The sequence below is a fragment of the Macaca fascicularis genome, chromosome X, assembly GCF_037993035.2.
Source record: "Macaca fascicularis isolate 582-1 chromosome X, T2T-MFA8v1.1".
Lineage (NCBI taxonomy): Eukaryota > Metazoa > Chordata > Mammalia > Primates > Cercopithecidae > Macaca > Macaca fascicularis.
Window position 1 is genome coordinate 135,788,749 of NC_088395.1, and position 23,276 is coordinate 135,812,024.

At 40.2% G+C, this 23,276-nt stretch overlaps 1 protein-coding gene and 1 non-coding gene across 9 annotated transcripts in view; one reads left to right on the top strand and one right to left on the bottom strand.

Annotated features, from left to right (window-relative positions):
* Window positions 1–7,784, bottom strand: part of SMARCA1 (SNF2 related chromatin remodeling ATPase 1) — a 76,539-nt gene extending 68,755 nt beyond the window's left edge. For all 8 annotated transcript variants that reach the window (XM_005594532.5, XM_045383807.3, XM_065538390.2 and 5 more), the window contains exons 1-3: window positions 7,490–7,784; window positions 2,277–2,363; window positions 231–397 (exon numbers count right to left, since the gene is read on the bottom strand). In XM_005594532.5, the coding sequence (XP_005594589.1) occupies window positions 231–397; window positions 2,277–2,363; window positions 7,490–7,663 (428 nt within the window). In that variant the 5' untranslated portion in view covers window positions 7,664–7,784. The remainder of the gene's footprint in view (window positions 1–230; window positions 398–2,276; window positions 2,364–7,489) is intronic.
* On the top strand, window positions 2,492–2,563 carry LOC123571510 (small nucleolar RNA SNORD112). Its single transcript, XR_006695663.1, has one exon. It is a non-coding gene; the product is annotated as a small nucleolar RNA SNORD112 (small nucleolar RNA).
* Window positions 7,785–23,276: the final 15,492 nt, after the last annotated feature.

Genomic DNA, 23,276 nt, shown 5'->3' on the forward strand with positions numbered 1-23,276 from the left:
ATTGCTTAGAAATCGGTAGAACCAGCCTACATTTTTACTGATCAGCCTCTAGTGAGAAAAAAATATAGGTGTCTTCAAAACATAATTATAATGGCAATACCCTTATTTTTTGTCACATGAAGGTATACTGAACAATAAAGAGGGAAGGGGTGCATGAAGGGATCAGGGAGGACAGGAGGAAGAAAAGGCAGGAGAAAGGAAAGAAAATAGAGAGAGAGGTGCCAACATACTCTCCAGCAGAAATTAAGCTCTGCTTTTCATCTTTCTTTATTCGAGGACGTCCCAATTTCATGTTCAGTGGAGATGTTGGAGATTTCTGTGCTGAAGGCTGAATGAAATGTGCAAAAAGTTCTGTCTGCTTCAGTAAAAATTCAAATCTCTTTGCTCGGTCGGCTTTCTAATTTGCAAAACAAAAGAAAAGTAAGGACTTTGCTTTTCATTCCTTCAAAGTCATTTAACGAATACTTGCATTGCATTTACTTTGTACAACACTCTTAGCACTTTAAACATACTAATCCACTCAATTATCTTAAGAAACCTATGACGTAGTTACAGGTATCATCTCCACTGTAACTACATGCTACTGAAGCACAGAGAGGGTAAGTAATTTGCCCAACCTTGCACAGCTAATAAATAGCAGAATTTGAAAATGTATTTTCAAATAGTTTGAAGGGAAGAAAAATGATCTGACAGACAGTAAATTCCCCAGTAACAAATATCCTTCTTAAAGAGTCATAATCATAAAGCAAATCTCTTTCCAAAACATTATTTTATTAAATAAAATAGTAACAAAATTAAGCATCAAATATGTAACATATCCCAAATATTGAAATATAAATTAACTATGATATATATATACCATAAACTGAACTCTTAAGAATTTTCAAGTTGTATCCAGAAATAACTTAAATCTTAAAATACAGTATCATCTTGTCTCAAAATATTTTCAATGTCATGGTATAGTAATGTAACAAACAGTCCTCTCTTCACTCACAGGGATCTAGAAAACTGTATTTTATGCTAGTAGCATATAAACTTTCTCCCCAAAGTAAGCAGAATTTGGGAAAAATATATAAACACACACACATATATGTGAAATAGTTAATATATATTAACTATTAAAAGTTGATATGTATTCTAATTTCTCAATACATTGTAAAAGGTCAGGGAACATGTACCATATACAGGCAATAAAACTTTGTTTCACTAAAAAATCTGAAAAGATCAAAAGACATATACATCATTCTAGATAAAGGAAAAAATAGACTATTTATTTATTCAAAGTCGCTTTCCAACCACAGAGTAAAGAATAGTTGATTGCTAATGAAGGATGCATAATTAATAACCCAGAAAACTTACAGAAGAGTTCATTAACATAAATATAAGAGTTAGATAAATTCAGACCATGAGCTGGAAGGAGGCCAAAAACTTTCCATTTTATGTTATCCTCACTGGAATGTTATTTTTAGAGTTGTTAAAACATTGCCTACCTACATTAGATGTGGCCTTAAACATAAAGTCTTATAAAATAGCTATCAACAACCAAAAAATATATATTTCATCTCTACTTATTTTTATAATATTATAGCAAAAACAATCCCTCAGAGAAAAAAAAAATCCATTTCGACCACCTGTCAAATTGTTGAAAGATCCAAGGTTATAAGAGTTTAGTTAAAATTAAGGCTAAAATATGGATTTTAGTGACTAAAAATTAAATAATTAAATGTATTATAGCAAGCAATATGTAAGTATAACTAAGATTATGCTGCTTAAATATGTGATATTTTCATGCATTGGACAAATATTCTTCCCTTTAAAGAGTATTGACGTATTACATATTTCATTAATGTGTAGCATTTATTCATATGTCCAAAGAAGGAGAAAGAAAGAAAAATATGAAAATCTGGCTTTGTGACTGGATTTCTCTCAGGTCACAAAGCCACAGTGGTATTACCACTGATTTTTTCACCTCATAAATAAATATTTCTAGCTTAAAGTATTTTATTATGGGACAGAGAGCACTGAACAAAAATGAGATGTGACTTCTAGTCCCAACTATGACATATAGCTTCCCTGATCCTTTAATTCCTCATCTGAAAATGAGGTTAATTTATTCAACATAAAATATTGTGACAGATTGTATATTAAATTACTTTCCAATTCTAAAATCGATGATTCTCTATGCATTACATATACATACGTATTTTTTCGTCTTTAACATCTCAACTATAAAAATTAACTACAGCATTCACTATCCTATCCAAGAGTACATTTACCATTTTCTCTTCATATTCCGGGTCCATTTCCTTTTCAGATTTAGGAGCTTTAGCAGCAAGTTTGAGTTGAAATGAAGAAACGTTTTTCTAGAATTTCAAAGAAAATAAATGTCATCAAATTGCAAAGCAAGGTTCTTAAATTGGTCAATGTTCTCATTAGAAGAAGGTGGAAAGCAATTACATAACTAAATATATAAATCAATGTGGGACATGCATGGACTGACGATGAGAGCATGTCACGAAGCAAGGCTTATGATTAATCCAGTTCTGTACACCTGAGGTCCAATAAAAACATCTGAAAAATTGTGAATGCCAGAGAAATATTAATTGGAATAAAACCCAAAAGGCGAAACATTGAGCTTTCTCATCCATTCTTTAATTTACAGTGTAAGAAAATGTGTAAACATTAAATAAGAGATTTTAAAATCTAGAAAAGGCTAATATCAACCACAAACCAAAGAATTCAAAGAAAGTAAATATTAATTCTCAGAAACACTCCTTCATGTCATGGAAATATGCCACACTTTCAGAAGAAAAACTGTGGTTTCTGTTCCTAAAACAATACTTTTTAAATTGTTTTCATAGCATTATAAGAATATTTAATTTTTTATGTAATGCAATGTGATCATATATACTTAATATAATAGTGCAGTTTTAAACTTTTGGCTTATGTTAATTTTCTCTAACTGGAAAGAAAACTAAACTATTTATATTGCATAAATATTTTGTAGAAGCAATTTATCAAGGCTATTTAAGTATTAATGTTTGATATTTCAAAATTGTAATTTAGCAAAAACTAACCTCAATCAATAACTTAATACAGAGATTATCTGGGGAAGGGGGTTATCTCATGCACCCTATCCTTTGGAAAGACAAGCCTGTACTGGTAAATATAAATACATATATAGAATAAGCCTCCTTCCCTATAAGAAATCAAGAAATAAAATAATAAAAACACAAATCTACCCATCAGAACCAAAGATGAGAGTATTTCATTTTTAACACAGACTTTGCGTAAGTGAAAACACAAATTTGTTCGTGAAAACCATCATGGCTTTTGTCAAACTATCTCTGAAAACTTAGGTCAAAAATCAACAGAATGTGACCTTAAACATAAGAAAGATATGGCCCCAATATGTCTTCTAATATTTACTAAAATTTCTATTTTGAGGAAATCCAAACTGAGATTATGGAATTTGACCTTGTCCAGACTCTTTCTTTGTAGCACTGATCAGATATCATTCAGTTACACTAACCCAAATAATAACCATCTTGATTTACAGCATCTGACATGTACACATCTATGTGGAACGTTTTGAAGGTAATCCTGGATGGATGAGAATAGAAAACTGCTGAAGAGCCCCTCAAACTCACACTTTCAGACTGCCATATATAATATAAATCATATTTATTTTCAAAGCAACAAGAAAAATTGGGTATCAAATCCATACCTTTATCATTCATTCCTTGAAAGGCTATATGAAGTGTAGTTTTCCAGTTTCAAAACAGTGAAAATAACTTCCTCATATACACAAGTGTATATAATAAAGTGGGAAGTACACTTACAGAAAATTAAAGCTTTAATCCCAGAAAAACATTTTACCCACTACTTTTTTGCTTACCTTGCGGTAGACTACCATCAAAATCTAATTATATGCTAATTAAAATTTCTAATCTTGAGCAGGGCTATTAAAAGCTGTGGGTAATTACTTAATTGGCAGTATCTTCCACAACAAATTTTAAAATACCTATCTTCTAAACCTTCTCATTTGTGTGTGTGTGTGTGTGTGTGTGCATTCTCAAAACTACATTTTTTCATACAAGAAAAGATGAAAGGTGACTAACAGACTCTAATGAATTCCTTCGGATTTTGTTATCTGAGTCTAGGTGCCATGAGAACGCAGCACAAGGTCAACAAAATGGCTTGTTTTAAAGACCATGACCTTTTTCTTGATGTTTTCATTACCAAAGATACCATCTCCAATTTCTACAGTGCTGGGTAATCCAACCGTCACTTAAACCAAGTAAGTTCGACAACCAGAAGGCAAGCAAAAATACCTTTGAGTAGGTAAATGTCACAGGTCAATTCACTAAATCTCATCTACTGTATTCATCATGAAAGTGCTCTCATTCAGAAACCTATTTTATTTTATTTGGTAGACAATTCCACCAAGTTTGAAAATCTGGCTTCCCATGTCACCGAGAATACAAGCAACAGTAAAAGACATGGGAAAGATGGCTAGAGGAAGGCACTCTACAAGAAGGCACAGCAGAAACCCAAGATGAAAATGTCTTCCGGCCGGGCGCGGTGGCTCACGCCTGTAATCCCAGCACTTTGGGAGGCCGAGGCGGGCGGATCACAAGGTCAGGAGATCGAGACCACGGTGAAACCCCGTCTCTACTAAAAATACAAAAAATTAGCCGGGCGCGGTTGTGGGCGCCTGTAGTCCCAGCTACTCGGGAGGCTGAGCCAGGAGAGTGGCGTAAACCCGGGAGGCGGAGCTTGCAGTGAGCCGAGCGAGACTCCGTCTCAAAAAAAAAAAAAAAAAAGAAAATGTCTTCCACTGCAGTAGCATCCCTCATCCTTGGTGTGCACGTGTCATTACTTCCCTTTCTCCGCTTTATCACTGACACTTTTGTATTTTACAGTTGTTTTCAAACGAGTTTATGGTTTTGTTACACCTATATTCTTTATCATAAACTAACATATTATTTCTGGTGAAACTAGATGAGGTGTTTAAAAAGTGATAGCTAACAGTCTGGCAATTAAGGAAGAAGACAGAAAAATTTTATTTATTTATTTATTTATTTACTTACTTATTTATTTGGAGACGGAGTCTCAGCCTGTCGCTCAGGTCGGAGTGCAGTGGTGTGATCTCGGCTCACTGCAACCTCAGCCTTCCCAGTTCAAGCGATTCTCCTGCCTCAACCTCCCAAGTAGCTGGGATTACAGGTGCCCGCCACCACGCTCATCTAATTTTTTTTTTTTTTTTTTTTTTTTTTTGGTATTTTTAGTAGAGATGGGGCTTCACCATACTGGCCAGGCTGGTTTTGAACTCCTGACCTCAAGTGATCCACCTGCCTCGGCTTCCTAAAGTGCTAGGATTACAGGCGTGAGCCACCGCGCCCGGTCAGAAAAATTATTTTTAAAAATCAACACAATACTGGAAGAGTCTGGTAGGTGGTTACTTAATTGAGACGGAACAACCTGCAGGATTTTCAGGTGCCTTTGTGTCACTGTTTGAGTACACTAACTGATGACCATGAAGAAGAGGTTAATCTGCACTTTTAGTACACAATTTAAAGTGTCAAGGTAGTATGTAATATATTTCAATTGTTAAGGAAAAATTAAAAATAAAAATGATGCAGCGGCTAAACTTCAGCTATCCAGGAAGTTCCTGACATACAGCACCTCATTCCCCTATCCTGAGTGGACAAATGAAGTACTGGTAGGGCTATTTCTGATGAGGCAACAGAGTTGACAAATATGTAGGCATCAACTCAGTGTTTATATTATACAGTTTTTTTTATTGGTCCCTTGTTTTTACACAATTCAAAATTTTATAAAAAATTTTATGCAAAATTCAAAAATGTATACAACCTGGAAATTCGACAACCTTTCCTGCCATACAAAAGGCAGTTTGGCACTCACATTTGACCAGTCTACGGAATAAAAAGCACAGAGACATTTCCGAATTTCCCAACATTTGATTTATATTGATGCTTGGTATTACGCCCACTTTTAATCAACAATATTGTCTTACTAATCCAAGTACCGCGTAGATCTTACAATGTGTATGTTTTCTACGGTTTTCATTTAGCACTACAATTGTCCTTCTGTTTAGTCAACCTTGTATCAGTAAAATATATGTCACATAAGCAACTGCTAAATTTAAAATTACTCTTCTCATTTAAGGCGAAAGGTGTTAATGTTCCTCAAAAGCTTTTCATTTGGTCGTATAGTATCATATAATGATTCAGACAAAGCCACTTGAGATCTCTAAAGCAAAATTACCCACCTTTTTAAAATTGCGATATGACTACTCGTAAATGGGAAAAAAAATCCACCTATAAACGATTAGTTGTGCAATTTTATCATACATCAAAAATGCTTATGCCCCATCCTATTTTTATGTCAATTTTTCAATGTTCTATAGTTTTATTTGCATGTCTCGGGCCACACGAAATGTGCCTTATGGAGATAATACATATTTTCTGGATTGGCTTTAATATGTGTCAGAGCGGTTCCCTTACGTTAGAAGCAGCTCATCTTGGCGACGCTGAGTTTTTTAAAAATTAAAGGAAAAAAAAAAAAAAAAAAAAACCTGTGCGTGTCCAGGAGCCAGCAGCGCCCACTAGGAGAGGGAGGCGGAAGCCTGGAAAGCTTGGGGCCGGATTGAGGGACCATTGGGGTGGCCCTGGAGTGAAACCCTATACCGTCGGGGGCGGGGCAGAAGAGGGTGAGGGTGCAGATGTTGGAAATTTTCCTAAGCCAGCGTCCACGGTTCCTCAGTTTGGGGGGGTGGGGGGGTACGACGCAGAGAGCTCCTTTCCTCGGGGTGACACCCCCACCTCGGCAGGCGGGGTTCAAACGAACAAGGGATGGTTTTTTTTCCTGCCATCCAAAAGACTGACATTGCCAATGAAAGAAAGAAATGTCTTCCCTGTCACCCTCCACCCAGCAACCACCAGCAGCACCTTGAAATTCGAATTACAAAAAAAAAAAAAAAAAAAAAAAAAAAGCCCCAGCAAAACCCCTTTAGCGCGAGTGTGGGATTGAAGGGCCCAGATTTCCCAGGCAGAGGCCGACGGGAAAGGGGGGGAGAGGGAGCGAGCGAGAGGAGAGGGAGAGGCGGAGGCTTTTTCCTGCACAGCCCCATCCCCCACCCCGTTACCCGAGTTCCGGGAAGGTGGAGGGGGTCGAGGGTTGTCGAGGGGCTCCCGAGCCCCCAGGCCCCGGGAGAGCGGGCACCCCTCCACCCCGCGCCGCTCCCGCCCGCGCCCAGCCCCGCCCCCGTCCTCCAGGCGGCGAGAAGGAAAGGGGGAGGGGAGCGAACGCCAGGCGGTTCCGCCGCCGACCCCCGCACCCGCCGCCCCCAGCCCCGCAAAGCTCCGCGGGTACCTGTCGGCGCCGAAAGGTTAGGCTTTGGGCCCCTCAGAGGGGCCAGGCACAGGATTTGTCCACCACACACACACACCCCCTTCCTATTTACCTCCTTCTTCTTCTCGCCCTTCTCCGTGGCCGCGGTGGCTTCGGTGGCCGCGGCGGCCGCTCCCTCCTCCTGAGAGGTGGACGGCCCCGGTTGCTCGTCCTCTATGACCACGATAGTGGCGGTCGCATCCGCGGCTGCCACGGTGGCTGCCACTGCGGCGGTGTCCTGCTCCATGCCGTGGGAGCGGGAACGAGGAGGGGGACGAGACAGGGTACGAGGGCTGCTGGGCGGCGGCAGTGCCTGCACTGGAAAGAGCTAGATGGAGCAGGGGTGGGGAATCACTCCGCTTCCAACCCCTTCGCTCAGGCCCCCCCTTCTTTAAATAACCCTCAACCCTGCCCCACTTCCGTCCACCCACCCTACGTCATGGCCTCCCCCCGTCACTCTCCCCCCTTCCTCCACCCCCCCTCAACGATCGCGAGACTCCCCTTCCCCACCCAGAGCCCGGGCCGGCCCCGCACGACCAACTGTTGCCTGAGTGTGGGGCGCGGACAGGGGTGGAGGCGGGAACCCACAACTCGCGGTCCCCTAAAAATCCCCTTTCCCACACGCCCCCAACAGTGAGCCTGAGCTCCCCTCGCAGATGCGTGCAAAACGAATCCTCTTTCCCTTAAATCTGCTCTTTGTACCTCGGGGCGCTCTCCCCTTGCACAAAGAACTTTTCCTCTGCTCATAACTGTACTGTAGAAGGTCTTTTTCACCATTTGCAAAGCGCGGAACACCTCTGGGACTGCCCTTTCCCAGGTCGCTAAAGAGGTAGGATTAGCGGTGCTGTTTCCACCTTCCTAAATTCTGCACAAAGCAGCATTCCTTGAATCTCTTGATTGCAGCTGCAAACATTCACTTACAAGGCAGTCTGACTCTCAAGTTTTACGTATATTTGTTCTATTTTCACCTCTGGTACCTCTCAGGTGGCCAATGTGCAGTAACCCTTCTCTTGCCTTCACCACTACATTTTTAAATTCCTAGAGGACAAGGTCAAGATTCCCCACCGAACCTGGGGCAACATGTGGTAGGCACTCAACATTAGTAATCGAAATGAATTACTGTGATTTTTTGGCACAGGTCTTATTTGCACCTCCATTATTATTTGGTAATAATACACTGATAATATGAACGATCATGGACATAAAATCATTTCGTGATACAGAATCAATCAGTGTCCATCAGCAGATGAATGGTTAAGGAAAATGTGGTCTATATACACAATGGAATACTATTTAGCCATAAAAAAGAATGAAATTTCATTTGCAGCAACATAAATGAAACTGAAGGTTATGTCGCACAAAATAAGCCAGGCACATGTTCTCACTCATATGTGGGAGCTAAAAAGTAGATCTCATGGAGGTAGAGAGTACAATGATAGGTACCACAAATCTGGGAAGGGTGTGTGGGGTTGAGGCGGATCAACGAAGAGAGGTTGGTTAATGAGTACAAATATACAGTTAGATGGAAGGAATAAGTTCTGATGTTCAAAGTAGAGTAGGGTGACTCTAGTGAACAAACAATGCAATGTATATTTCGAAATAGCTAGAAGAAAGGACATGAAATGTTCCCAACACATAGAAATGACAAATACTTGAGGCGATGGACACCCTAAATACCCTGACTTGAGAAGGACCTTTAAGGACAGCAACAGTGGAGGATTTATTTTTCACCAAATTGCAGCTATTGGTGAATAGAATTCCTCTTTCATTGTATGGGACTGCAAAGGAGAAAAGTTTAAGAAATATTTGTTGTGTATTAGTGTGTCCCTGCTTTCAAGTCAGTTTTGTTCCACTGTATTTCTCATTGTCAGTGTACATTATTTCAGTTACATCGTGGGTTAAATGCACTTTTGTGAGGAAATCTGGGAAACTCACATCCCTTTTTAACACCTTTTTTTTGTGTGTGGGGACATGTGTTCCAAGTTCCAAAAAAAGAATTTAGAAATTTATTTGGGGGCAGAACATATTTGTATGTTGGCAATTTTCCATGCATGTATAATGCAATCCTTCCTTTTCGAGATGACGCGGCTGAAAGTGCTATCAAGTATATGAATTTGGCTGGAAAGGTCGATGCTTGGTCAACAGACCTTGCCACAGGATTCATGTAAATATTGCCCTTTGGCTTGTGGCAACAGCTGCTGTTTACAGAGCATGTGCTATCCTTATTTGTAAATCTGCCTAAAATTCATGATCTGTAGACTTTGTTCAACAAGAGTCATCTCATTTCTGAGCCTACTCAACACCTTGCTCTATCTGCTACTACTTTCCCCAATTATGTCTTTTCATTTGAAATGGTCTTGGATTGCTCTATTCCATTGGGGTTGGAGGACAGAGCAGACTTTTATAAAGAACTGGCTCACGCCTGTAATCCCAGCACTTTGGGAGGCCGAGGCAGGCGGATCACAAGGAGATCCAGACCATCCTGGCCAACATGGTGAAACCCCATCTCTACTAAAAATACAAAAATTAGCTGGGTATGGTGGTGCACGCCTGTAATCCCAGCTACTCGGGAGGCTGAGGCAGGAGAATCGCTTGAACCCAGGAGACAGAGATTGCAGTGAGCCGAGATCAAACCACTGCACTCCAGCCTGGCAACAGAGCAAGACTCTGTATCAAAAAATAAAATAAAAATAAACTGGGAACCTCAGAACTAATCCCGGTCTACCGGTCAATATGTCCATTTTGGTAGATTATAGAGGTTGTTCAACAATCATTCTCGAATAGCCAAACTTGTTTAGTAGCTACTAGAACATGTGTCCACTGGTGATATTAAATGTTTTATAAAGTTCATAAAGGAAAAGCCAAAGGCTTCGTGTTCCTTCTCTTATTTTGTGTCTGAAATTTGTCATTGAAACCACAGTATGACTTAAAACCACATTGTGATCCGACTGATTAATGTTCTTCAGAAACTGGCACAAAAGATTCTGGACATACTGTCTTGCTTACAGCTACAGTAACCATTCTGTTCGTATCAGTAAGCTTTCTCACTATTTTTTAAAAGACATTTATGATAGTGGCATTTTTGAAAATGTGATATTTCCTTGGTGATCCATATTTTAAGGAAAAGGTCATGGTAATAACTAGTATACATCTACCATTTCTTGAGCACCCACTATTGTATTAGGCACCATGCTAGATTATTTACATATGATATTGCTAATCCTCCAAATACTTCTATGAAATAAATATTATTATCCCTATTTTACAGATGAGAAAATGGAGATTTAGGCTAAATAACTCATCTAACGTTCCATAGCTAGTAAGTGACAGGAGATAGATTCAAACCCCAGACTGTCTAGTCCAAACCTCATTTTTCCACTTCATCTTTATTAAGTTCACTGGTCTTCACAGGGCTTCCTGCTTGACAGTAGAAATTATGAGAAAATAACTGAAAAATGTTTCTGCCATCTGTCTCCACGGTGTTCCCTCTAAAGCAGCTGTGTCCGACCCTTTGAATGCAAGAACATTTTTTGCCTATGTGGTGGCAGATATCACGAAAATTAGGCATGGACCTTTTTTTTTTTTTTATTATCAGCTATCATTGGCATTAGTATTTTATGTGTGGCCCAAGACAATTCTTCTTCCAGTATGACCCAGGGAAGCCAAAAGATTGGACACCCATGCTCTAAAGTAAACTCTCAAAACAGTAATGAGACTCAGGACAGTTTGTGCAAAGAAGGGGAGAGCGTAATAGAAACAACTGAGATGTCCAAGAAGAAAGGATTGCCAAAACATTGTATAGTACATTAATAAATGGAATGCTATGCAAGCATTAAGAATGATTATGTGTTGACCAGGCGCGGTGGCTCATGCCTGTAATCCCAGAACTTTGGGAGGCCAAGGTGGGTGAGTCACAAGGTCAGGAGTTCGAGACCAGCCTGGCCAACATGATGAAAGCCCATCTCTACTAAAAATACAAAAAATTACCTGTGCGTAGGGGCGGGCGCCTGTAATCCCAGCTACTTGGGAGGCTGAGGCAGGAGAATCGCTTGAACCCTGGAGGCAGAGGTTGCGGTGAGGCGAGATCGCGCCACTGCACCCCAGCCTGGGTGACAGAGTGAGACTGCATTTCAAAAAAAAAGAAAAAAGGAAAAAGAAAAAAAAATAATGATTATGTAATCAGGTATCTGTTGACATGCAAATATATTCCTGTATATTGTTAAGTGAAAACATACAGGCAAAAAGATAGAATGATCCCATTTTAGCCACACACACACTGAAAAACACTATTTACATAAATGTATTTCCACAAAGGAAAAACCCTGGAAGGTTCTACTCCAAATGTTAAACCAGTAGTTACAGCAAGGTGGTGGGATTGTGGGTAATTTTTTTTCTTATTTTGCTTTTCTATTCTAGTTTTCCTCAATGAAGGTGTTTCTTTATATAATAGATAAATACCTTTTTATAGATGAATCGAAACGTATTACTCAAAACTGGACAAGTTTAAATTAATCCTTAACAGAAGGAGTATGACCTAGTAGATAGGGTGAGTAAAAAAAAAAGAACAGGCCAGGTGCAGTGGCTCACGCCTGTAATCCCAGCACTTTGAGAGGCCGAGGCGGGTAGATCATGAAGTCAGGAGTTCAAGACCAGCCTGGTCAAGATGGGGAAACCCCATCTCTACCAAAAACAAAAAAATTAGCTGGGTGCAGTGGTGGGCACCTGTAATCCCAGCTACTCCGGAGGCTGAGGCAGGAGAATCACTTGAACCTAGGAGGTGGAGGTTGCAGTGAGCTGAGATCACGCCACTGCACTCTAGCCTGGGTGACAGAACAAGACTCCGTCTCAAAAAAAAATTGAACAGAACAATTTCACACAGAAGAGACAATGCAGTAGTAATGTGTAATGTAACATGCAATGTGAGTATTATACTGTTCACAATAATGTTACTTCATTGAGGAATGATTTTTGATATTGTTTTAAGTGGTATATAAAATGATTTTCTACTGTTAAGCAATTTTGCAAAAGTAGCTCAGGAAAAAAAAAAATACAAGATTTTCTTCTCTTTTCTTTTTTTTTTTTTTTTTTTTTTTTTATATTGAGACAGAGTCTCATTCTGTCACCCAGGCTGTAGTTCAGTGGTACAGTCCCGGCTCACTGCAACCACCACCTCCTGGATTCAAGCATCTCCTGCCTCTGCCTCCCGAGTAGCTGGGACTACAGACACGTGCCACCAAGCCTGGCTAATTTTTGTATTTTTAGTAGAGATGGGGTTTCACCATGTTGGTCAGACTGGTCTCGAACTCCTGACCTCTTGATCCGCCCACCTTGGCCTCCCGAAGTCCTGGGATTACAGGTATGAGTCACTGCGCCCAGCAAGATTTTCTTAAATGCTCCCAACCCTGAAATTCTACCCACCCACCCATGCCCTAAAACACGAAACACATGCTAAATAATCTGAATTGGGTTTGCGAAAGGCACAATATTTTTTTCACTATTTAATACATTTTATTTCCATTTAAATAAATCAGTTAGTTTCTATTACATGCAAGTAAAAAGTCTCATGGATGCACGTTACCATTGATGTCCATGTATTTACTATGTATGTAAAGGCACAATATTATCCATGGCGATATTATTAGAGGCAGAATAGTACAATTATTACCAGCTTTGGCTGTAGAGTCAGAAAGACTTGGGGTTCAGATTCTACCAAATTGTTTAACCTCTCTCTCCTCCGATTTGCATCTGTAAAATGGGTATAATGATACCTAATTCAACGTGATTTCATGAGGATTTAATGTAAAATATATGTATAAAACATTTAACATGATCCCGGCATATAACAGATTACTCAGTGGATGGTAGTTAACAAAAAGAAAAAAGCAGGGTGCTGCTTTCAGTTTTGGCTGAGCCAAGGAAAAAGATAGAATATGGTAAAGTAAGTCTGAAAGTCAGTGCTAAACTAAAACAGGAATAAGGCGGAAGTGCTGTTTGCCAAGTTCATTTTCTCTGTTCATTATCATTTATCAGGGTCAGCAATTTGGTGCAGTTACACTTCCTCAAAGGTAAGTTCTGAAGAAAGGCAGTAATGAGGGAGAAGAGGGTTAGGCTACTTCTCTACTTAGACTGTGACTTTTTTGAGGACAGGAATCGCACTCGATTCATCTTTGTTTAAAAAGAGGCCGGAGGGGCCAGGCGCGGTGGCTCATACCTATAATCCCAGCCCTTTGGGAGGCCGAGGCAGGAGAATCACCTGAGGTCAGGAGTTTGAGGCCAGCCTGACCAATGTGGAGAAATCTCGTCTCTACTAAAAATACAAAATTAGCCGGGTGTGGTGGCACATGCCTGTAATCCCAGCTACTCAGGAGGCTGAGGCAGGAGAATCGCTTGAACCCAGGAGGCGGAGGTTGCAGTGAGCTGAAATCATGCCATTGCACTCCAGCCTGGGTGACAGAGCGAGACTCCATCTCAAAATATATATATAATAATAATAAGAGGTAGGAGGGAAGGCAGTCCAGGGACTGGCTCCCTAGCTACACCATGCCCTCCCCACTCCACACATACCCTTCAGCTTCTGTGTTGCCCTCTTGTTTCTCCCATTTTTCTTCCTTCAATCGTGTCCTGAGTGTCCGTTCTTGCCAGATTTCACATGCGTAATAATACACTTATATAACATTTTTCAGGGCTCTCCCCCAGCTTACCCACTACATGTAGAACAAGATACCAAAAGACAATGATGTCTACACACACACACACACACACACACACACACACCCAAAAAAAAAAAAAAAAAAAAAGATTGAGTCCTTGTCCTGGGCCTAGACCAGTGGTTTTCAAACTTTAGCGCATCAGCATCATCTGGAGGGCTTGTTAAAACAAAGATGGTTGGCCCCACTCCCAGAGTTTCTGAATTGGTAAGTTTGGAGTGGGGCCAAGAATTTGTCTATCTAACAAGTTCCCCGCTGATGCTGATGCTGGTGCTGTTGGTCCAGGGACCACACTTTGAGAACTAGTGACCTAGAACAGGGACCAGCAAACTTTTTCTGTAAAGGGCCAGGTAGTAAGTATTTGAGGCTTTACAGATTATAAAGTCTTTGTCACAACCACTAAACTCTGCTGTTGTAACGTGAAAGCAGCCATAGACTATAGACACGTGAACATGGCTGGTTCCAATAAAACTGTTTTTGTGGACACTGGAATTTGAATTTCATATAACTAAATATTATTATTATTATTATTTTGATTTTTAAAAACAATTTTAAATGTAAAAACATTCTTAGTTCAAGGGACATACAAAAATGGGCTTCAGGCTGTGTTTGCTGACCTTTGCCTGAAAGAGACTCATTCTCTGTGGAAGACAAACACAAGTGGACGAAAGAAGACTTAACAAAGCAATTAATGTATGAGAATGTGTTTCACCTCAGTAGTCATCAGGGAAATGCAAGTTAAAACCACAATGAGGCCCAGCACAGTGGCTCATGCTTGTATCCCCAGCACTTCGGGAGGCCAAGGTGGGTGTATTGCTTGAGCCCAGGAGTTCAAGACCAGCGTAGGCAACATGGTGAAATCCTGTCTCTACAAAAATGAAAAATAAATTAATCTGGCGTGGTGGCATGCACCTGTAGTGCCAGCTACTCAGGAGGCTAAGGCAGGAGGATCACATATCCCTGGGAAGTCGAGGCTACAGTGGGTCATGGTCATGCGACTACACTCCAGCCTGGGGTGACATAATGAGACTCTTGATCTCAAAACAAAACAAAAACAATGAGATACTGCTGCACATCCATTAGAATGGCTAAAATGTTTAAAGACTGACAATGGCAAGAGTTTGTGAGGATGGGGACTCTCATAGAGTGCAAGTGAAGATGTAAATTGTACAACCACTTTGGAAACCAGTTTGACAGTATTTACTAGAGTTGAGCACATATGTACCCTTTTGTAGTAGCAACACAGAGATGTGCCACCTAGATTCTGCTTCGAGGAAGAACATTCTACTCAGGTATGTGGGGGAGGTACAGTCAGCAGATAGCCTCCAGCTGTCAGCTCCTTGAGACTCTGCCTTAGCTGCAAAGAGCTGCTTCACCCGAAGTCACACTCTTCCTAAGGTGACCATTTCAACCTGACAAAGTACTCACCAATGGGCTCTACTTTTTCCGAAACTCAGTGCCAAGTTAGCTCAAGCTTCGTCAGCCTTGTATCATAGTTCATCTCTCCTGCCCAATACTACTCCCTCTGCCTTCCTTCCACTGGTATTGATCCCTAATAAACATCTTGCACCCAACATTTCATCTCAGCTTTTGCTTCTAGAGAGCCCAACCTGTGACATCTTTCACCCCACTAGGATAATACACCCCAGAGGTAATCATTCATATATGCACCAAAAACCATGTACAAGAATGTTCTAGGCTGGGTGCAATGGCTCACACCTGTAATCCTAGCACTCTGGGAAGCCGAGGTGGGTGGATCACCTCAGGTTAGGAGTTCGAGTCCAGCCTGACTAGCATGATGAAACTCCATCTCTACTGAAAAATAAAAAAAATTAGCTGGGTGCAATGGCACACACCTGTAGTCCCAGCTACTCGGGAGACTGAGGCAGGAGAATCGGTTGAACCCTGGAGGCGGAGGTTGCAGTCAGCAGAGATCACGCCACTGCACTCCAGCCTGAGTGACAGAGTGAGACTGTGTTTCAGGAAAAAAAAAAAAAAAAGAATGCTCTTATCAGCTTTTGTTTGTAATAGCCAAATGCTGGAAACCACCTAATGTCCATCAACAAGAGAATGAATTAATTCCAATATAGTCACACAATAGAATATTGTACATCAATTAAACTGCAGGGCATCTATATACGACCGCATGCATGACATACTATTAGCTGAAATAAGCAAGATATAAAGAATATATACCATACAATGCCATTCATATAAAGTTCAAAAGCAGGCAAAAGTTTTAATGACTGCATTCATAAGCGATAAAACTATAAAGAAAAGCAAGGAAATGATTATCACAGAACTCAAGATAGTGGTTATGTCCAGGGATGACCTTCAAAAATGTTAACGACCACTATGGCATGGACTTTGACCATTCCAAACAGACAGAATCTTTTATACCTCACCAGGGAATGCTGGCTCAATACTACCCTTGATTTAATTCCGGTGGGAGAAGAAGGAATGATCAGAGAAAACTACCTGTTTTGGGTGACCAGCCCAGAAGCAAATTTGGAAGCTGGAGTCTTGCATTGTTTGCACTTTCAAAGGGCTAACAATGTTCAGTTTTTTAACCTAGGTAGAGGTTACATGGACATTCACTTTATAATTATTTGTTAAACTGTACATATACGTTTTATGCACACTAAAAGAAGAAAAATTCGACACCAAAGAAAAGTATAAAGAAGTACTTTATAAATGTTTCTTTCAAAACATGTGACTATAAAGCACTGAGGAGATGGTGCTGAGTAGCGATAAGAATGATCAGAGTTTATCATGTGCTTGTTCATTCTGTTACAATATTGTACAAAACAGACCTTGAAAAGTTCCAAGAACTTCCCTAAGAGGTACACAGAGGCACTGTTATTCAGGAGGGAGCATTCCTTTCCAACTGAGAGGAGACAGGAGAAAAGCTTCAAAGAAGGAAAAGCTTCACTTGAGGTGAGCATTGAAGAATAGGGGATTCCAGCAGGTACAGTTGCAGAGGATGTTGGGGAAAAGATGTAGCATTAGCACTGAGATGGAGTGAAGAATAAGTGGTGTGTGATCAATCAAGAGATTAAATAGTTACATTGGTTAGAGCAAAACTTCCCAATTTGTTTTGATGCTTAACACACTTAGAATAATTCTAAATCACTCATTATTTTCTGTAAGGGACAGTTATACACTCCACAGATACCTATCGAAATGCTACTGTGCCAGGTACTAGGTGCTAGGTATACAGCCATAAGCAAGACAGACAAGGTTCTGGAGCTTATGCTGCTTATGTCTGGATTTAATGCCTTTCTAGAAGCATCATTCTTTCTGATGGCAGAAACCAATCCTCCACTTAAACTTAGTCAATTCATGTTTAAACCCAATCAGATTTAGGATTCACCCCTCCCTCCTTCATGCCCCACATGTTGATTTTGAACTCGAGTTTATGCAAGACTGAAATAACAGTGGTGGGGAGAAGGAACCCACTTCTCAGGTTCTTGGTATATTCTTCACTGGGCTTCCCTGAGATGTGCAGTTATCCTGTCTTCCATCCCTGCTGCCATCCATTAGGGTGGCCAACTGCCCATCAGGCCTCTAATGACATGGTCTTTACTTCTCCCAAACATGGCTTCTTCTCATCATGACCACAAGATTCCAGCTTCCAAATTCTCTTCTGGGCTGGGCATGATGGCTCATACCTTTAATCCCAGCACTTTAGGAGGCCAAGAGAGGGTGAATCGCTTGATCCCAGAAGTTCAAGACCAACCTGGGCAACATGGCAAGATACTGTCTCTTAGTTTTATTTTTAATTACCTAGACGTGGCAGTGCACATCTGCAGTCCCAGCTACTCGGGAGGCTGAGACAGGAGGATCACTTGAGCTCAGGAGTTCAAGGCTGCAGTGAGCTATGATTATGCCACTGCATTCCAGCCTGGGCAACAAAGTGAGACTCTGTCTCTAAATAAACAAAAGCATTCTCTTACTTTCCTGCTCTACTCCTTCTCAGTTCTGAGGCTCTTGTCTACTGAGGGTGGAGGTATGGGTTGAGGAATGTAACACATCTTTCTCAACAGAGACTCTTTCCAAATCTTCCTGTCTTACACGCTGGACTGAGACTTAAAATGATAACCTAAAAACCAAGAATATATTTTCCCCTTCCTTTGTGACACCTGCATTAGGGATAAGACCAGCCTCATCCCTATCTGCATCCAGAAGGGTCACATGATTGAGAGTAGCAGGGAGCTCAGGCAGCCTTCATAGATCATCCCTCTATATCCATCACAGTATGGTTAAATGTTACTAGGCCTTGCAGCATTCACAAATAGACAAAAACCCTTTTCAAGACCTGAAATTGGAATTATTGAATTTCGTGCTTTAAAAAATATCAACCTGCTTACTTTAATAATTTTTGCATTTTGTTTCTAAATGATGATATTAGAGATCTCATCATTTGACTTTGCAGATGTGGATAATTTTTTATTCCCAATAAGTGAGAAAACAAATTGAATTTAGCCATAACTCAATTTTCTTTTTAAGGATTTCTGAAGTGCTTGAGAAATTTTTATGAGCCATATAAGAATTTTGATCAGATAAATGCAGCTTCTGGGTCTGATGAGTGTTATCTTGGGAATTTTTAGAATTGTAATCATTTTATGCTCTGTATTTCAATCATCAGCATCTCTTCGATTCTTTATGGATATATATTAAACAGCTTATGGATCATTTTTTATAATTTAACACTCTATAAAGGTCAAGACCAAGATGGCAAGCCAGCAGTGTTCAGCTAAATGATCGACTGAGTATTTGAGTCACGGACACATGCATTTGATCGCCACTAACTGCTGCACATGTTCACATCTGAAGGGAAACGATGGGCAGAGCATAAAGTTTATAAAGAGTTTCCTTGGGAGATAACTCTGGAATGATGCATTCAGGACAGATCCTTGGAGCTTTAATGCCAGGCTGACGCCATATTCTTTCAGTTCAGCACCTCCAATTTCTGAGAAGAAGAGGCAAGTAGGCCTGGGCAATGCTGACCTGCCTATGGGATTCACTAAGCAGAAAGGAGAGCCTAGCCTTGGTGAATGTGATAGGGGTAGAGAATGAAGGGAATTAAGAAATTAGCCTGGGTAGGAATAAAGTAGCAAAGCGAAAGAAGGGCCTGGAGGGCATTGTGTGCCGAAGGAGGCCAGTTTTTCCTGCTTGCCGTGCCTGTCGCCATTTCACCAAGAGTGTAGGTGTGACCCCTACACTCTTGGTGAAAGAGTGGTGAATAGGGGGCTGTGGCCCCAAGTAATGAGCCTTTCTCACCCGAAACTCTATAAGGAATGAAAATAGACATAAATAACATAGAAATGTGTAAGTAGACATATAGAAATGCAAATCAGAAATATGTAAATAAAAATTAACTCTTTGTGTTGCTCTGTATGGAAAGCCATACCCATGCTGGATTTGTGTATATGAAAAGGGAGGCTTTTCAACTAGTGGTGATTTAAAAATCAATGAATCATTTATGCTTCCACTGGGCCTGCCTTCCAGCCTCTGGCTGCTGACTCACCTATGCAAAATCTTCCTTCCCAGCCTCATCTATGTTAGGCAGGCCTGTTTTTGCCTTTGCAGGCCCTAAACACTGTCACTTGTGGAGACTTCAGCCAACATCATAATAAACATATTAAAATGCATCTGCATCCTGCATTAAACATTTATATTTTTGCTATAAATTTTTGAAAATGCTTTGGTAATTTTGCTTTTGAAATTATTTGTCTGTGCATAACTAATTTAATTTACATGGCTGTGATTTCTCCATAAGAATTATATGTACTTGGGAATTCTTGGGAAGTGAGATATTCAACCTAAAAATCGTCTTCAAATATAATGGGTTTTTAAATGCATACTAAATTTAACTGTTAATGAACTTGATATACTGTTCTATTTTGTATGCCATTTAATTAAATTATTATTTTTTAATTTGTCATTTTAGTATTTTATAGCCTTTACTTAAAAACAAATTTTTTTAGAGACAGAGTCTCCTTCTGTCGCCCAGACTGGAGTGCTGTGGCACAATCATAGCTCACTGCAGCCTTGAACTCCTGGGCTCAAGTGATCCTCCTGCCTCAGCCTCCCGAGTAACTGGGACTATAGGCACATACCACCATGCCCAGCTAATTTTATTTTATTTTATTTTTGTAGAGATGGGAGTCGCGTTAGATTGCCCAGGCTAATCTCAAACTTCAAATGATCCTTCTGCTTTGGCCTTCCAAAGTGCTGGGATTATAGGTGTGAGCCACCGTGCTCGGCTCTAGTCTTTTTTAAAGATCCTGTTTTTTTAAATTTTGTTTCTGAAAAGCCTGTAAGTTGTAGACACTTAGTGACAGTTGCCTAATGGATAAAAGGCAGGCACTAAGCACCCATTGAATATGTGTGTGTGTGTGTGTGTGTGTGTGTGTGTGTGTGTGTATACATGCACGCACATGCAGGTGGTGGTGGTGGTGATGGTGGTGGTAAAGGTGGTGAGATTCATGTTTTCTTGAAGCCAGAGTTTCATTTATTTGAATTCTATTCAATTTTCTTTTAACTCTTTGCATTGGAAGCCACTTACATGCAACCATCATTTACCCTGTGAGAGACCTCAGTTTTTAGTGTCCTTACCTCAATATATTTTAATTTCCATACAACCTTTATTCCTCACTTAACAAATATTTATTGAGTACCCACTATGTGCAAGGCACTGTTTAGGTGCTGAGGACACTGTAAACTTGGAAGAAGAAGTATCTCACCTTTTTTCTAAGGCTGATTCTGCCATCTCCATCTTGGATCTTTGTCCCTCTCAATTACTGAGGGATTTTGCTTGCAACCTTACCACCTCTCTCTTCTAGCATCTTAAAAGGCCCCCTCTTTGTTGGCTCCTTCCTCTTTGCTTTAAAGTGGCTTCAGGCTTTGTCAACAACCTCTGACCCTTCTAACTAATTTAATTAAAATTGTACTTCGTTCCTTTTTATTTCCAAACCTCTTTAATCTGTGGTCTCTTGTCTCCGTTTTCTCACAATACAGCTCCTCCTCAATTCCCCATAATCTTGTTTCTATCCTCACCACTTATTGAAACCAAACAAGTATTGGTCTCCAGTGAACTCCTTGACACATCCAAACAAAGTCTCTTTGGCCCTCATTTTCTTGTCCTATTTTCAGCATTTGATACTGCTAACCCTCCCCTGCATATTCCTTCTTTATCTTTCATTTCATTGACTGCAAATGATTTTCAGTGCAGGAAAGTACATGGAATAACAGAACCAATATATGTACCCACCACCCAGTTCTATCAAATCTTGCAACATCACTTTTCAGATTCTGTTTTGAGAAATAAATATTACAGATATATTTGATATTCTCTGTATGCCCCTCCCCAGTGTCAATCCTCTCCCTCCTTTAAATTTGGTGATCATGCCCTTTCATGTTTTATATACTATTACAGTACTACTCATTTATGTAGCCATAAGCAATAGATGATATTTTCAGACTTTATATACACAGTATACTGTACATGTTTTGCAATTCGCTTTTTGCTCAACGTTATATTTTTGAAATTTAGCTGTTACTACCTGTAGCTCAAATTCATTCATCGAGAACACCATTATTTATTCATTCACCTGCTGACATTTACTTGGCTTCCATTTTTGAGATTACAAATAATACTGCAATGAACATTCTTTTATATGTCTCTTTGTGCATATAAAAGGTAGAGTTTTGCCAGTGTCTATATCTAGAAATAGAATTTCTAGATTCAGGGGTATTGCCTTTATTAGACATTGTCAAATTGTTCTTCATAGCAGTTCTACCAACTTAAACTCCTTCTAGCCTTAAATCAGAGTTCTACTGCTAGAACCTCAACAACACTTGGGGTTGTCTGACTTTTTAAATTTTCACAAAACCGATGGTTGTGAAATGGTATCTTGTGGTTTGACTTTTCAATTTCCCTGAATAGTAATAAAGTTAGGCATCTTTCATTTCTTTATTGGCCATCTGGGTTTCCTTGACTATTAATTACTTACTCAGATATTTTGTCAATTTTTCTATTAGGTTTCTTTATTTCTTTTTTATAGGAGTTCTTATATATCCTGGATACTAAGTCATTCATTCATGTAATCAATATTTCTCTAGCACCTACTTTGCTCCAAGAATGGTTCTAGGCACTGAGAATGCAGCTATGATCAAAACAGACAAAAATCCTTGCACTCATGGAACTCAACATTCTAGTGGGTGAAGGTAAATGACTAATAATATTGATAAATAAAACAGAAGTGGTGGATAGTGATACATAAGCAGGGAAGAGGGATAGGAAACATGTATGTGTGATGATGGAGAAGGGGATTGTTGAATTACAGTTTTCAATAAAGTGGTCTAGGAAGGCTTCAGCGAGAAAGTGACATTTGAGCAAAGACCTGAAGGAGGTGAGAGTGCAGGCAGAGTGAACAGCAAGTGCAAAGGCCCTGAGGCAAGAGTGTGCCTGACAAGTCCTAGGAACAACAAGGAGTCAGTGTGACTACGCAAAGCTAGTTAGAGAGAGTGGAGGGAAATGGTGGGAGACGTCAGAAAGGTGATGACAGCTGGCCTTTTTTCTTTTCTTTTTTTTTTTTTTTTGAGACAAGCTCTTGCTCTGTCGCCCAGACTCCCAGGCTGGAGTGCAGTGGCGCCATCCATGGCTCACTGCAGCTGTGACCTCGCTGGCTCAAGGGGATACTCCCACCTCAGCCTCCTGAGTAGCTGGGACTGCAAGCACTTGCCTCCACATCCAGCTAATTTTTATATTTTTTGTAGAGACAGGGTTTTGCCACGTTGCCCAGGCTGGTCTTGAACTCCTGGGCTAAAGTGATCCTACCGCCTTGGCCTCCCAAAGTGCTAGGATTACAGGCATGAGCCACTGTGCAGGCCAGTTTGTCTTTTAACTTGTTTATATTGTCTTGAAGTACACACATTTTGAAATTTTATTTAGCTAAATGTCTTATTCTCATTCCATATTCCAAGCTCATAAAGATACTCAGCTTTTTTCTGAGAGTTATAAAGTTTTGCTTTTCACATTTAGATCTTTAATCCACCTAGAATTGATTTTTCTTCCATGGTTAGAGGTAGGGGTCTAATTTTATAGTTTTCCATATGGATAAGCAGTAGTCCTACTACCACTTAGTG